Raw genomic sequence first — 15,624 nt, forward strand, 5'->3', positions numbered from 1 at the left:
AAGCTCCCCCCTCCCACTTCCCGAACTCGGATTGACCGAATTTATTTTTCCTTACATTTTCATCTTTCCTCCTTTTCTAATGGGTTTCATCCTACTGCGATTTTTTTTGTAGGTTTTTTTTGTCAAAACTTATCAGCTCTGGTCTAAAGTAACGTTTATAACCAATATATCAATAATAGATATATTAATCATAAATATAACAAGGTGAAAAATATTTTTCTCGCGTAGGCATACTTAATACCTAATTATTTTTCTATACATTTCTACATACAGACTTGAAAATTATTTGCGATGCTGGTTTTTTCAATACAACAAATAAACGCATATTATAACTAGCTTTCCACCTGCGGCCTAGCCCGCGTTTTCAAAGAAAATCCCGCATAGTTCCCGTTCCCGTGGGATTTCCGGGATAAAACCTAGCCTATATTGCTCAGTGAAGATGCAGCTTTCTAGTGGTGAAAGAATTTTTAAATCGGTCCAGTAGTTTATGCGTGAAAACCAAACATACATACATACATAATTACAAACCTTTCCTCTTTATAATATTAGTACAGAGTATAGATGTACCCCTGTGTGTGCTCTCTTCACAATGGGCAGCGTTGGGCGAGTAGAGGCAATCACGATAATGTAGAGGGCCTAAATGCCTATGATCGGCCGTCATTGTAGATGTTTATTTCACAATCGCCGTAGCGGTGGCAAACATTGACGATCACTTGTTGGGCCAACGCTGCGCATTGTGAAGAGGGCCCAAAATATATACATAGTTGTCATTTCCATGAAAATTTTAAGCTGTCGTAATCTCTCACGTTTCTGCAGCATCATTGTTTTTGTCGATTTTACATTTGAAAGATTTTTTATTGATTACAATAATATTCTTTTCGTTGAGATGTATTACTTTTAAAATTCGTTAATTTTTTAAGTATATTTTGGCGAACGGAATAATAAAAGAGTTTAGCTGGGACATATAAAGGTTTTTAAATTACATTTTAAGAATGATTTATGATATAATGTCTATATAAAAGTTGTGAATTACGCACTTACATGCCTGTGCTGTGTTCCCAGAGTATAAAAAAATCACCAAAGTATACTTCCTGCACATTGGAGTAAAAAAGCAATCAAATAGGTACTGTTCTAAAAATACCTACATATATGTAAAATATTTAATATTGAATAAATTATTAAAATACATAAGCTCTGTTTTTGTAATTTCTTGTAGTTTTAATCCAATTTACTTTTCTAATTTTGTTAAAACTAAGATGACATGTTACCATTTTGTTTATATATGTATTTAATAATTTTGAAAATAAATAACCTGACCTCATGCCATAAGACATGCTCTGTTGGCGTTCACATATCCACGTATGGGTTCAAGTTATTGCAGTCTGTAACGGGACCCCTACTTGGACTTGTGACACGACCTCTGAGCCCCAACCACGTGGGAGCCATCTTGTGAATTTTTACTACTATGCAGTTCAAACCAGGACCAATTTCACGTTAATAGCCTATTGAAACTGGAGCTATTCGCTACCGCAGTGGGTGGCGGCATCCCGTTGGTCTGCGTTTATAGTCTTTTTAAGTAATACATAAAAGACTTAAACGCCTACCTATCGGGATACCGCTGCAGAACGAAAATTGATTTGAGGAACACGGAAAATTAAAGAAAAAGAAATCCCTCGGATAGTTCCGATTGATAGGCACCTACAGGAACCCTAGTATTTTTAAATGGAATTCTGTACGTGTTCTGTCAGTTGAGATTATTCCCGAACTCCTGTGGAAGCTGAAGATATTAAGAAAAACAAGATGAGAGCACGCCTGTCATATTATAGCTTTTAACCTATAACATATTATATTACGTCTACTTACAATCCTTGGTTAAACTTTTTCCGTTATCACTACATAGTATAAAACAAAGTCGCTTTCTCTGTCCCTATGTCGCTTTGTATGCTTAAATCTTTGAAACTACGCAACGGATTTTGATGCGTTTTTTTTTTTATATAGGTAGCGGTAATAGATAGAGTGATTCAAGAGGAAGGTTTTAGTATATAATTTATTAGGTTTTAGACAAAGCGGGCGAAGCCGCGGGCGGTTAGGTAGTATATATTATATAAAAATGAAACCCGTTTCGCGTTGTCACGGCATCACGCGTGAACGGGTGGACCGATTTCGATAATTCTTTTTTTTTATTATATTCCTTGAAGTACGATGTACCACGGGCGAAGCCGGGGCGGACCGCTAGTTTTTAATAAAACAAGAATATGATACGATCCTTTCTTCTATACAACTACACATAATAATATGTACATATTATGATTTTCATTTTGTATATTTCCTATTAGATGTTGATTTTTATAATGATAAATAAAAACTTCAGATGTATAATTGTTTATTTATTCTGAATCTTTAAGTTTATTGATTTTTATCCCTTACATAATCTATATTTTATAAAAAAAAGACGGGTTGCACTCCGGGTCCCGGGAGTGCCGGCAGAAGTGAAAACTTGATTATTAACGTTCAGCATGTTTGATACCTATTTTGGAATGGTATCCGTCTTACGCATGGAATATAAGGGCTAAAAAAAAAAACAAATCCGTCTTACGCTTTTTCGATCAGGCCACGTGTCCTGACGCGAGTTTAAGATTTTATACCCAACGCCGCTAAAGAAGTTTTCACTTCAAAAAAAGTTTCAAACTCGAATATCCGAAATTTTTGATTCATAAATTAAATGTAACGGTTTATAATTAAGCTATGATATAATTAAATGTAGATTTCACATAAAAAACACATCTTCATTATGCTTTTGTTAAGTACTTACCACAAAAAATATTTTTTTAATCGCAAATTTTAAGAGAGAAAAAAAATTAACACGAAAATGATATGATGACGTCATACATACGTTAGAACAAAGTTCTTTCCTATGACTTTCTTCATATTGTAATTAAACGAATTGAATTTAAATTTTCGCCAGCGGCCGCCATCTTATCACATAAACACAGCGCTTGCAGCGCCTCTACCAATAATTAATGTAACTATTTTACGATGCTCTAAGATTTTACGATATGATCAAATAATTTTGATCATTTCATGAAAAAACCGCGCTTTTAGTTAGCCATATCGAGAAACGATTTCTTATCATTGATCATCATCTGCTCAAACCACATCATGATGTGGCCAATAGACATTCAACCATTTCACGAAATGATCGATCATTAATTCATGAAATGAGCAAATCTACGATATGGCCACAACATAATATATAGGTACACCTTACATAGCATATACCTAGTCATTAATATTATAAAATCGATAAAGTAACTTTTGTACAATATGAAGATATTTTTTATCGTTGTGAATAGTGCTCCATAAATAATATTTCATGATAACTTTTGTCCGTCTTTTTAACTAACTGAATAAGTATAACACTAATCACTAATGTAACATCTAGATGCCTTTTATATTATAATGTTATCTATACTAATATTATAAAGCTGAAGAGTTTGTTTGTTTGAAAAATTATTTCTGTGTTAGATAACCCAAGGAAGGCTATAAGGTTATATATCATTACGCTAAGACCAACAGGAGCGGAGCCACTTAAGTAATACCGCGAAGCGCAGCTAGTATGCTATATATCCTTACCTTATTTATCCTTAGTTGTAGGTATTTTAGAAATATGCTATATTATTTGTATAATTACCTGCACAATATTCTTCGCTATGATGACAGTATACACGGAACACGTACCAAAGTACGTCATGAAGAGGCACACCACAATGAATATCCTGTAAAGATAACATTATCTATATGTTTAATTGAAACAATATTCCGCATTTAGCGAAATAAGAATACTTGATATAATATTTCCTATATTATATCATGTGAAGAGCATAAAATGTTTGGTTTTATTATTAAAACTGACTTCAATCAATAGGCAGATAATATTTTCACTTTTAAGCCATCAGTGTGCTAAATTTCATCTAAATCGATACAGGTAGGTATTTTTGCGTAAATTTATCAGTAGGATAACGTTTCCTTGAAGTAGGAATATGTACGGTCTATCATAAAAAAGGTACCTACTCAGTTATAATACAAGACAAAGAATTATAGATTCTCGGAATAATTCAAAATTTTCAAGCAAACAACAACTTTCAATAAATTGTTAACAATATTGTTCATATAAATATTCAATATAAAATAAAGGTTAGGTAAGTTACCTAAAGGAATTAGCCCATTTCTTGCCCCACTCCGGTCCGTGCAATAACGCAGCTTCGGCCACTTCTGGAAAACTCATGGCCGGCTTTCTCGTCTTCTTGTAAAGCACGTGGGCGCATTTTATCTGTAAAATCATTAAAATCGTAGATTTGCCAAAATACGACCACAATAAAAAATAAAGCTTTTAAATTCAGTTGCAAAGCCATTATTATAGCAAGCAAAATATATTGTTCGTTCAATGTAGGCGGGTTTTCCAAAAAGATGTTTTATCAAAATTAATAATAATTGTGCGCAATTATGTATGTCTTTATGGTTTCATTTCTTTAAACTGTGGCCTTTGCAAGTCATTGTCGTTTGTAACAGAGGACTGTGGGATCGTTTCCAGTTAAATTGGTACCTTTTCAATCTAACTGATAATAACTTTTGTTACATCAAATTATTTAACTTTAAACCTTTTAGCAAAACGAAGTACACGTATCGTCGAGTATGTAGAACATATATTATTATAGCAACAGCAATAAAATTGACATTCGCAATCAGCATCATAAAATATAAGTCGCATAGCACCATAAACTATTAGAATTATACATAACCAGTTATCACTAAAAGACAAATATTATTTTATACTATGGTTTTCTAATTTCTTCACTTACAAGTACATAAGAGCAGTGTGTGCACACAACTGCAACTAGCACAGTGAAAAATATTCCGGAGATGAGTCCCGCGGCTTTGAACGCTTTTGGCATGGCCAGGATACCAGTACCCAGGGATGCCTTGAGGAGATGCGTGAGCGTGTCCATGTTTCTGAAAATAAAAGGGAATAATAATAGTACCGAAAGGGATTGAAACACTCGTTCATTAGAATTGTATTAATGAAATTTAAAATTTTATATTTGTATATTAATGGAATTTACGAAACGTTTTTATTTCCGAATTGTTCAAAAGATAAACATGCCCAGTGAATATTAAACCAAGATTTATTGAGATTTTAAAATAAGGAAATTATTTTTTTTTTAATAAAAGTTATTTTGTGAATGTATTTTAGTTTTTTGGTGAGTACCTATCATTAAGTAAATAAAATTAGGTATATGCATATTTAGTATTCCGAAGAAACTAGCATAAAGCGGTTCATACAATGCTATTTTTAAGTCGGGCGTGAGTAATTAATTAAACATTAAGGCGAGGTCAGTATACCTACATAAAAGACCTACGTTTGTGTTGATATTTTCATTCAATTATAAACTTCATTTTAAAAAGCTTTCTTTTTAATGAACTAAAATAACACTCCTTTATTATCAATAATGTTTTTATGGAAAACATAAGTCGTTAATTAAAATTATTTGTCTTATTGTTAGCTGATAGTTTTTCATAGCTTTCGAATATAACATTGTTAAAAAAATAACTTGCACGTTGCATACACGGTTGTTAAAATAATAGTTAAAAAAAACTAAAAAACACGCTTTTTATAGAAAGCCGAACTAAAAAATAGAAAATAAATTTATTTTCTACTTTTTAGTTTGGATTATTTATAATAGCTTAATCAAATTAGTGTATTGTCATCGGTCCTCAATAAATCTACAAAGTTTGAACGAAATCTGGCCGTTTAAAGTGGGTCAAAATCGCGTGCAAAGAAGTCGGTTACAAACAAACATACAAACATACAGGTGAAGCTAATAAAAAGCGTGTAAAAATATGACAGTAAAGTCTGTGGTAAAGTATTACAATTTAACAATGAATATATTTCTTTGAAAGCAAAAGAATAAACACGGTTCTGTTTGTTTTGTTCTTTTATCTCACCGTGTCAAGGTTAAAGCCTTATCTTTAGAGAAATGCCTGGATTCAAAGATTTCGCCTAGATATGAGATAGATGCAAACGTGTTTTAAATTTTTCCTACCCAGAAATAATCTTATTGAAATTGATTGTGTGTGTTATCGTTCGTAATCAATTCATAGAAAGGTTAAGATATGTAATAGAAAATAAACACGTAGTTACCTAGCTTATAAAAATGATGTGTTGAAGTTTTGGTTAAATAATCCAATTCTATATTTAGTCGTGTTTTAATCGATACAATGATGTATGAGGAAAATGTTTATATTGAATAATGTGGAATTCTGATTATACGAAAATTATGGACTTACAAGGAAATTAAGATGTGTCTATGATATACCAATACTGCAGACAAATTCTATGTACCTAGGTACCTACTACCTAGTCATTATTTTTAGATCTTGTTTGTCTTTCGTAATCAATAGATACCTACTATAATATATTTATTCTTACTATAGTCACAGAATAATAACATAGTAGCTGTATAGTTTGTACCTGAGATTAATATTATGAAACGCTGAATTCAAAGTTCAAACCAGAGTTTAAGATTTTTAAATAAGTATATTTTTTTATAACAACTATAGAGTTTTTAATATCGAGCTTAATAAGGAAAACGAAGGAAAACTCAAATACATTTTACGCTGATCTATAAGTAATAAAAAAACTAATACCTACTATAAAAATAAACTCTATATTAAAACGATAAAAGTATTTTTACGTTATTTATTATATCAATCAATTACCATGCTTATTTTCTCGGTAAAACAGTGTCTACATTAGAAGGCACGTGTGAACAATTCAATGACCCATTTAATTATTTATTGTTGATTAAATTATAACTAAGTATATTTACTTTAATTTAAAAACAAACTTTGTATGTTTGTCAATTCATTAGTAACTGCTGCAGTTTAATGATATAATTAATTTTAGGTTTCTTTGAACAGTAAATAACTTACGAAGTTGGATTCTCCAATTTTCTTTCCGCAAACGGATCATACTCTCCTGCTTCTGCATCTGCTAGGTTGTATCTAGAATAATAATAAAAATACAATGAATATTATTTCCAGACTTTTAAACTTTTAATAAACTATCAGAGATCATATAAAACAACTAGAAAACGGGGCGAACTCCGTTTCGCCACCAGAGACACATTTTCTTTGCTATAAACCTCACGGAGCCCGAGACCTTTCCAACGAATGCAAAACCGTGTAAATCGGTTGGTGCGTTCTGGAGTTATAGCGTCAGGAAGGAAAACCCGACTTATTTTTATATAGTAACTTGATGGTTGTATTATAATAATGTAAGTTTCTACATCGTTTAAATCATTCTATTTGTAAAAGAATAGACAGTTTCCCTGTTTCCTGCTTCAATACAAAACCGCATTGTTACACAAATGTTTGATAAAGTCTGCATATTTAACCCCACTCGCGATATCATATTCTCATATTATAATGGTAATAATATGTAAAATATCTACACACATGCTAATATTATGTCAATAACAATGCAATGTCGTCAAAAAAGCGTAGGTAACATGTAGGTAATCCGTTCTGCGTTCTTTGCCACGTGTTTTGTGGCTTTAGGCCAAAAGAGGCCATACTAACAACAATATGACTCCGAAGCCTAGCAAGTATGCTTCACTAAGTGTATTAAAATGCATTAAGCAGTATTAATTCAGTACTTTGTAAACATAACGAGGCATTAACTGGAAATGTAGGTCAACAATGAATGTGCTGATTTGTTCTGTTTTCCTTTTAATGTGCATTATAAATTGCGTATTTAAATGTTTCATCTTCTGCGATCCCCATACCTGTGGCAAACTTCGCAATATTTGGTTCTTCCATAAATGTTTTGGAGATAATATTCATCATGAAATTTTATTTTCATTAATTAAATTTCATGATGAAAAATATTTATTTTCATTTCATTTTAATGATTTTTTTCTTACGTCAATATCCATTAAGTTTAAATAAAATTAAAAATTGGGATACTTTTGCCACTTACTTTTTAACCTCTAGCTCCTTCCCCTTTTCATCTGGATGGATGAAAGTTTCCAACTCCTGTGGAGCTGGGATGCCGTTGGAATCCTACAGAAAGTCACTTTAGATTAATAATTGTTGCTTTATTAAGATTATTTTTTTGAAATGTGACATTATTGATTATTTTAATGGCATATCGAGAGTGACGATTTAGGTATTACATTTAATTATATTAAGGAAATAAAGGTCAGTGATCGGGTTGAAACCAGTTGAAATCACGTGACACACTAAAAATTGTAAAAAAAAAATTGTTACGCACGTCGTACGGCGAGCGTGCGAACTTTCTTATCGGCCAGATGTCGGCCAGTTACTTTTTCCCAATAACTATTTGTCGAATTTTCAGTTCAGAACTTTTATCAAGCTCTTAATTTAAAATGATTCTAAATTTTCTATCTGTCCCACTATGATTCTATCCGTCAGAGAGTGACAGATAGGAAAAATAAAAACTAAACCCATATTCATTGGATAAGTATATATGTACGGAATCCTAATAGATAGTTAATACCAGTTATTAAGTACTTAGGTTTAAAGCTACTTAGCAATCTTTCTATTGAAGTTCTGTTTTTATAAAGAAGGTAATTCGTTAGTTCTTAATTAAACTTACATTAGTCATTTCGATGGCTTCGATCCAACGTCTCAATGATAGTGGCTCTCTGCAACAAAAATACAAATATATATAAACTAACACACAGACAATCGGTCAAATAAACTTTTACTAGTTACTAGCAAAACCCGGCGAACTCCGTTTCACCACCAGAGACACCTTTTCTTTGCTATAAACCTCACGGAGCCCGAGACCTTTCCAACGAATGGAAATCGGTTCGTGCGTTCAGCCCCCCTAGACAAGTGGCTTTCTATTAGCGTAAAGTTCAATAGAATAGATTATGAATGTATGAGATTGACGTTTGATTACGACGCCGGCGACGATTGATTACGTCAATCTCATACATTCATAATCTATTCTATTGAACTTTACGCTAATAGAAAGCCACTTCTGGAGTTATAGCGTCAGGAAGGAAAACCCGACTTATTTTTATATCGTAGAAATAATGTATATAAAAATAAATGTTTCGAATAATATATTGATTATACAGTTGACATTTGGCACACAATTAATAATCTAGACTAGCATGTATGATACCGTGTATGATACTTTTTAAAAGTTTTTATTTGTATTTGATGTTGATACTAGATAGTTTTACCTATCTATAATACTCTTTGATCGTTAATCGTTGTCATAATCTTTATAATATAAAAATGAATCGCAAAATGTGTTGGTAAGCGCATAACTCGAGAACGGCTAAACCGATTTCGATAATTCTTTTTTTATTATATTCCTTGAAGTACGAGGATGGTTTTTATGTAGAGAAAACGTAAATATGTACCACGGGCGAAGCCGGGGCGGACCGCTAGTTTGTAATATAATTTTATCAATTAACTGTTCTTAATTTTCGATAAAGAAATACAAAAAAATAAAATTTTATTACGTGTCTACTTTGTGAAAACCAGCCGGTTATATTATTTTAAACATAAAGGTCATGTCTTCTATATTAGGTATAGATACAATATAGTGATTAAATTGTAAATGAATGAATGATCTGCAGGTTTTCCTTAATTGCTAATAAATTAAGTAACAAATTACATAATATATTTTTTATCTAAATGTCCTTTTAGGATCAAAGTCGAGTATAGTTTTACATAATATCAGTATTGCTTATTTAAAATCTTAATTTAAAATATATAAATACCAAGAGTGTAACCATGATGTCTTATAGATATTTTACCTATTTCCAGTCTGGGAAAGTGATGGCGTTTAAATAGAACCTTAGGAAAGCTGTGTCGTTTTCCACACTGGAATACTGCTTTGAGACATACTGCTTTGGTAAAATGGTAACACACTAGACGACGCCCTCAGATAACTTGAAGGCCGTGACATCTATAATAATCTTTCTATTATCAATTAGGCGAACCTATGTTTTTTCAGCGCTTGACATTTTCTTGTTAGTGAGGATCTTGCACAAAATCTACTTTAATCTTTCTAAATACCTATCATACATTATGTAAAGGATTACAAGAACTACACCTTACTTCATTTCTATTTCATTATGATGATGCAATTTCTTGTAAGTAATAATACCTATCCAAATTCTGTAAAGAACAAGGTCACCGCCTTAGACCACGATTATATAAACTTATGTATAAATGTGGTTAATCTATTTGCATATCGTGATGCGAATAACTGTTGTGTAAATATTTAAGCTATTTACAAGGGTATCCATTGTTTAATGTAACTATGAATGGATTCTAAGTCATAAATAATCTTGCTATCAGTATGTTTTATAATGATATGCGACGAATACACTTAAAATTGTTTTTGCTAGTTACCTAACTAGTTGATTGGTGCAAAAAAAAATAATTTGGAAAATCCAAAAGTGCACGCCTCATAATTTTTTTTTAATAAATATTTATTAATTATTATTTTTGTTTATTTAATAACAATTAAACCACATCGAATCAGACCCTGAAAAATGAAAGGGTTCTATTCCTCGCTTATGAGGCGTGCAAAAATAAGTATGAAATAATAGACCTGGCCTCTTTGATTTTAATATGTAAATTGTATGTATAGATATTGCAGTATTATGTTTATTGCAAATTAATTAATTCTCGCTATTGCATTGTAAACCTCGGTCAGTGTCAACTACAGACTGCGTTGTACAGACTAGCAACTGGATAACTATAAAACATAATATTATGTATGGCAGTGCTACAATCTGGTTCATAATGGTTCGTTTTTATAAATGAAAACTTCTTCTTAAGGGTGCGTATAAAGCAAAATTACCAATCTTCTATTAGATGATACGTGTAATATTCAAGACCAAATCTAAAAAATAAAATATATATCAAACTAGATGATATGTTCAACGATTCTGTTCAATCAAAAACATAAAATATTAAAATTGACTCGATAAAAAAAAATCACCAAGTTAGCTCTAATTTTCACACTTTTACGTTTTCTACTTGACATGGTAATACTTATTATGATTTTTTTTTCATAAACAATTATATTAAAACATTTGCAAGATATTTGTCAGAGCATTTTGTGTAATTACTTTTAGTTTTGGTTTTATCTGCGATAAACCACTTTTATCGTGACAAAACCAAACGTTTATCTCGAGAAAAAAAGAGCGCCGAAAGTGGTTTATCACAGATAAAACCAAAACTAAAAGTAATTTACACAAAATGCTCTGACAAATATCTTGCAAATGTTTTAATATAATTGTTTATGAAAAAAAAATCATAATAAGTATTACCATGTCAAGTAGAAAACGTAAAAGTGTGAAAATTAGAGCTAACTTGGTGATTTTTTTTTATCGAGTCAATTTTAATATTTTATGTTTTTGATTGAACAGAATCGTTGAACATATCATCTAGTTTGATATATATTTTATTTTTTAGATTTGGTCTTGAATATTACACGTATCATCTAATAGAAGATTGGTAATTTTGCTTTATACGCACCCTTAACAGATATTTTCGACACGAAGTAAATTAGGAGAAATCTATGGCTTATCTCATAATATTATATCATTGAAAAAATATTAGTAACTCTGTCCTCATCATATACCAACATCTCGTAATGTACCATTTTATAAATTTACCTGTTAACTACAAGAACATTATGTTTTCTTTAAAAAGTATGAGTTGAGTGGCGCTAAATTTTTGTCTCCTAGTGACCTAATAATCTGAATCCAAACAAGCGAAATTAACTAACTAGGCCACCAATCATCATGGATAAGGTACAAGACCTAGAAAAATTGTACCTAACGCAGTCAAGAGTTACAATTTTCTATTGAACTACAGAGCCATACCGTTACTGTATTTCGTATTCAGACGATGGCTTAAGGAGTCTTGTTACACATACCTTTAGCAGTCTTTGTAATGGTTAAATAGAGCATTTCAGTGGAAATTATGAAAGGTAAAGAGCAGTCTAGAAACAAGAGCATAGATTTTCTGTAGTTATTTTCTTGGATGAAGCGTGTAAAGAACTTTTAAAATATTAAGGTCGTAAGGAAAAGAGGAGTGTACATGGATAAATTAACGCTCGGCCTAGTCTGTTCTTAAGTGAAATTGAAATCATTTTATTAAAGTTACTTGTATGTAATATTATCCACATATAATCCAAACATTATAGTAAACATTTTGTACAATTGTGCATTAATTCTTACGAGGTTGAATGAATTACTGTGTTACACTTTAAGGGCGTTTGTCCACTACAAGGAATTTTACGGTCCGGCATTCCGATTTTTTACGGTCCGGTATGGCACGCCATTAATCTATATACTAGCTTGTGCACTATACGTAATTTTACTGTCCGACATTTTACTTTTCCCTGTTCCGGATGGTTTTTTGTGTCTACGAGTCGCTGTAGGTATAATTGTTTTCGAATGCCCACTTGCTTGGATTTTACTGTTTTTACTGCATATGCCAATTAAAAGCAAGCTCTTGTTTTACTTTCTTTTAGTTGGCAATGAGATTTGAGAAGTCGGTATTGTTATTTTATATACATTGACCAAGCATTGACCTATAATTATTATCTAAGTAAGTGTTGGTAAGTTAAAGTTCAAGTGGGAATAGCTTAATTAGCTCCTCGTCACCGATTAAAATAAATAAGTGAAACACGCATTTTAAATCTCTTACAGAACTTTACTTTTTATTATAACGAAGTAATATAATATTTCACCTTCTATATTTTTACTCGTTTCTTGTAAAATACAAAAACAATCATTTATGACAGCATTATAGTTTATACCGCCAAACTTCCTTGAACTGTACCGCACTGATCCGAGTAAAGACGGACAGGTGCACAAGCAATTCATCGGTTTTTTCATGCCACACCGGACCGTAAAAAATCGGAATGCCGGACAGTAAAATTCCTTGTAGTGCACAAGCGCCCTAAGGGCGTTTGTCCACTACAAGGAATTTTACGGTCCGGCATTCCGATTTTTTACGGTCCGGTATGGCACGCCATTAATCTATATACTAGCTTGTGCACTATACGTAATTTTACTGTCCGACATTTTACTTTTCCCTATTCCGGATGGTTTTTTGTGTCTACGAGTCGCTGTAGGTATAATTGTTTTCGAATGCCCACTTGCTTGGATTTTACTGTTTTTACTGCATATTCCAATTGAGAGCAAGCTCTTGTTTTACTTTCTTTTAGTTGGCAATGAGATTTGAGAAGTCGGTATTGTTATTTTATATACATTGACCAAGCATTGACCTATAATTATTATCTAAGTAAGTGTTGGTAAGTTAAAGTTCAAGTGGGAATAGCTTTAGCTCCTCGTCACCGATTAAAATAAATAAGTGAAACACGCATTTTTTAAATCTCTTACGGAACTTTACTTTTTATTATAACGAAATAATATAATATTTCACCTTCTATATTTTTTACTCGTTTCTTGTAAAATGCAAAAACAATCATTTATGATAGCATTATACCGCCAAACTTCCTTGAACTGTACCGCACTGATCCGAGTAAAGACGGACAGGTGCACAAGCAATTCATCGGTTTTTTCATGCCACACCGGACCGTAAAAAATCGGAATGCCGGACAGTAAAATTCCTTGTAGTGCACAAGCGCCCTTAGAGAAACGCGCTCGGCCTAATTGTCTCGGATCGTTGTTAATAAATACCAATCTATGCTTTCTTTTGATTTTGGTGACACATTTTTAGTAGTCTGGTTGTTTCGGATAGGATTTCAATCAGTATTATCAGAGGGAGCTTTATTTTAAATCTCTGAAATGAATATATAGGTACCTACTAAAGCTATGAGTGCAAGGATCAAATTGTATTTTAAAGTAGATGACAACATAAAAACGTAGTATATGTATATGAAAAAATGCATAATTGATGGCTTAGAATAAAAATGTATTGCTCAAATGGTTTCAAAATATACTCTTTTAGCTTTTATGTTTACAAACTCACCGTCCTACTACGAGGCTAGGATAGGACGACAACCTAAACCTAAACCTTTTCCTTCCTACAGAAAATCTAAATCACTATATCTGATTTTACTTCATATGAAGTCGGTTAAAAATGCAAAATTGACACATTCGTTTAATATAAATAAAGTTTAAAATACACGTGTTTAACACAATATTATAGTTCAAGTGTCTTCACCTCGCTGACCGTAACATTTTGTTATTCAAAACACAAGCTCGATCAACTATCGGCTTGCGGTACCGTAATGACATGTGTCCATGAAACTGGGATAAACGAGTATTGAGATTAACAATATTGGAAAATAAATAACAATGAAATAATCTCACCTATAACATTATAGCAATGCGTATTTTCTGGGGCTTGGTTAAAATGATTTAAGGGAAACAGAGTTTTAACCCATTTAAAAATGCAACTTTGGCTGCTATTATTGTTTTCTTGGTTTTAATCACTGATGATATAATACTATAGGTACAAGGTTTAATAAAATAAACTAGCAAGAATTTTGACTTAACTTTACTTTATTTATACTTTAAGGGGCATCCATTTAAAAAATATAATTTTAAATAGTAAAAGCTCCTCAAAGCTTTCGCGAAGAAAATACATACAGAATAAGGTAAATTCTGCATGATTTACTCACAACTACAAACTGTAAAATAATAGAAAGGAACGTTTGCCATAAATTGCCCTTAATAAAATAATTAGAAGTAGTAATACCTAATTGACAACGATGATCTCTAATCTTCATGAGAAATAGTTCTTACTCAGAAGCAACCCACAAACTATGCATATCTTCAACAACTGCATGATATTATTAAGAAAATAAAGAACACTAGAAGCATTAATATTAAGATTATATTATTATACATTATAATAAAGATAAATCTGTAGATGAGGAAAAAGACAGGCCACTTTGTGCCTTATACGCTGCATTCGTAATTGATTTCAATGTTTCCACCCGATTGACTTCTTAAAAGATAATACCAAGTTGTCACAAAGAAAAACTAAAATATCTATTATGTTTCTCTTTACATCCGTTAGATCAATAAGCTTTATATAAATACATTTCTCTTCGCTTGCCTCCTACGCACAAAAGAATTAACGCTCCGACGAGCAATTTCGAAAAAGTGATAAAAAAAGGTACTTTCAACACAACATTTGTATGGTATCTAGGTTTGTGACGGCAAAAAGTCAATCACTCATTCGAAACATTATAATAGATATAATTAGGTAATACTTTGGATTTACTAAAGATACGGATAGGATATACTAATACATACCTAAAGATGTATTGATTATTATATTTGCCGCCTGATAAACGATGATAAAATTAGTCTGCAGATTAAGATACTTTATTATTTTTACAATAAAAATATTTACTAGGTATTCTTCATATCAGTAACAAATGTATACCTACTTCAATGTAATTAAGCATATTTTTCAAGTTTTTTGTATGTATTATCTTAGAAATTAATACCAACCTGTTTCGATGTTAAGTGCCCGATGGTCGATTTGGTATTATTTAAGTAAATTTATGGTGTACCATGT

The 15,624-nt window shown here is 31.7% G+C and overlaps 1 protein-coding gene across 1 annotated transcript in view; it reads right to left on the bottom strand.

Annotated features, from left to right (window-relative positions):
- Nucleotides 1–15,624, bottom strand: part of path (solute carrier family 36 member pathetic) — a 37,321-nt gene that overhangs the window by 7,637 nt on the left and 14,060 nt on the right. The window contains exons 2-7 of the mRNA XM_089697896.1: nt 8,678–8,726; nt 8,039–8,121; nt 6,991–7,062; nt 4,860–5,010; nt 4,209–4,330; nt 3,692–3,776 (exon numbers count right to left, since the gene is read on the bottom strand). Of these exons, the coding sequence (XP_089554022.1) occupies nt 3,692–3,776; nt 4,209–4,330; nt 4,860–5,010; nt 6,991–7,062; nt 8,039–8,121; nt 8,678–8,686 (522 nt within the window). The 5' untranslated portion in view covers nt 8,687–8,726. The remainder of the gene's footprint in view (nt 1–3,691; nt 3,777–4,208; nt 4,331–4,859; nt 5,011–6,990; nt 7,063–8,038; nt 8,122–8,677; nt 8,727–15,624) is intronic.

The sequence above is a fragment of the Colias philodice genome, chromosome 1 (assembly GCF_061535455.1).
Source record: "Colias philodice isolate Cphi_HAF_F1 chromosome 1, ilColPhil1 Martin Lab GWU primary, whole genome shotgun sequence".
NCBI lineage: Eukaryota > Metazoa > Arthropoda > Insecta > Lepidoptera > Pieridae > Colias > Colias philodice.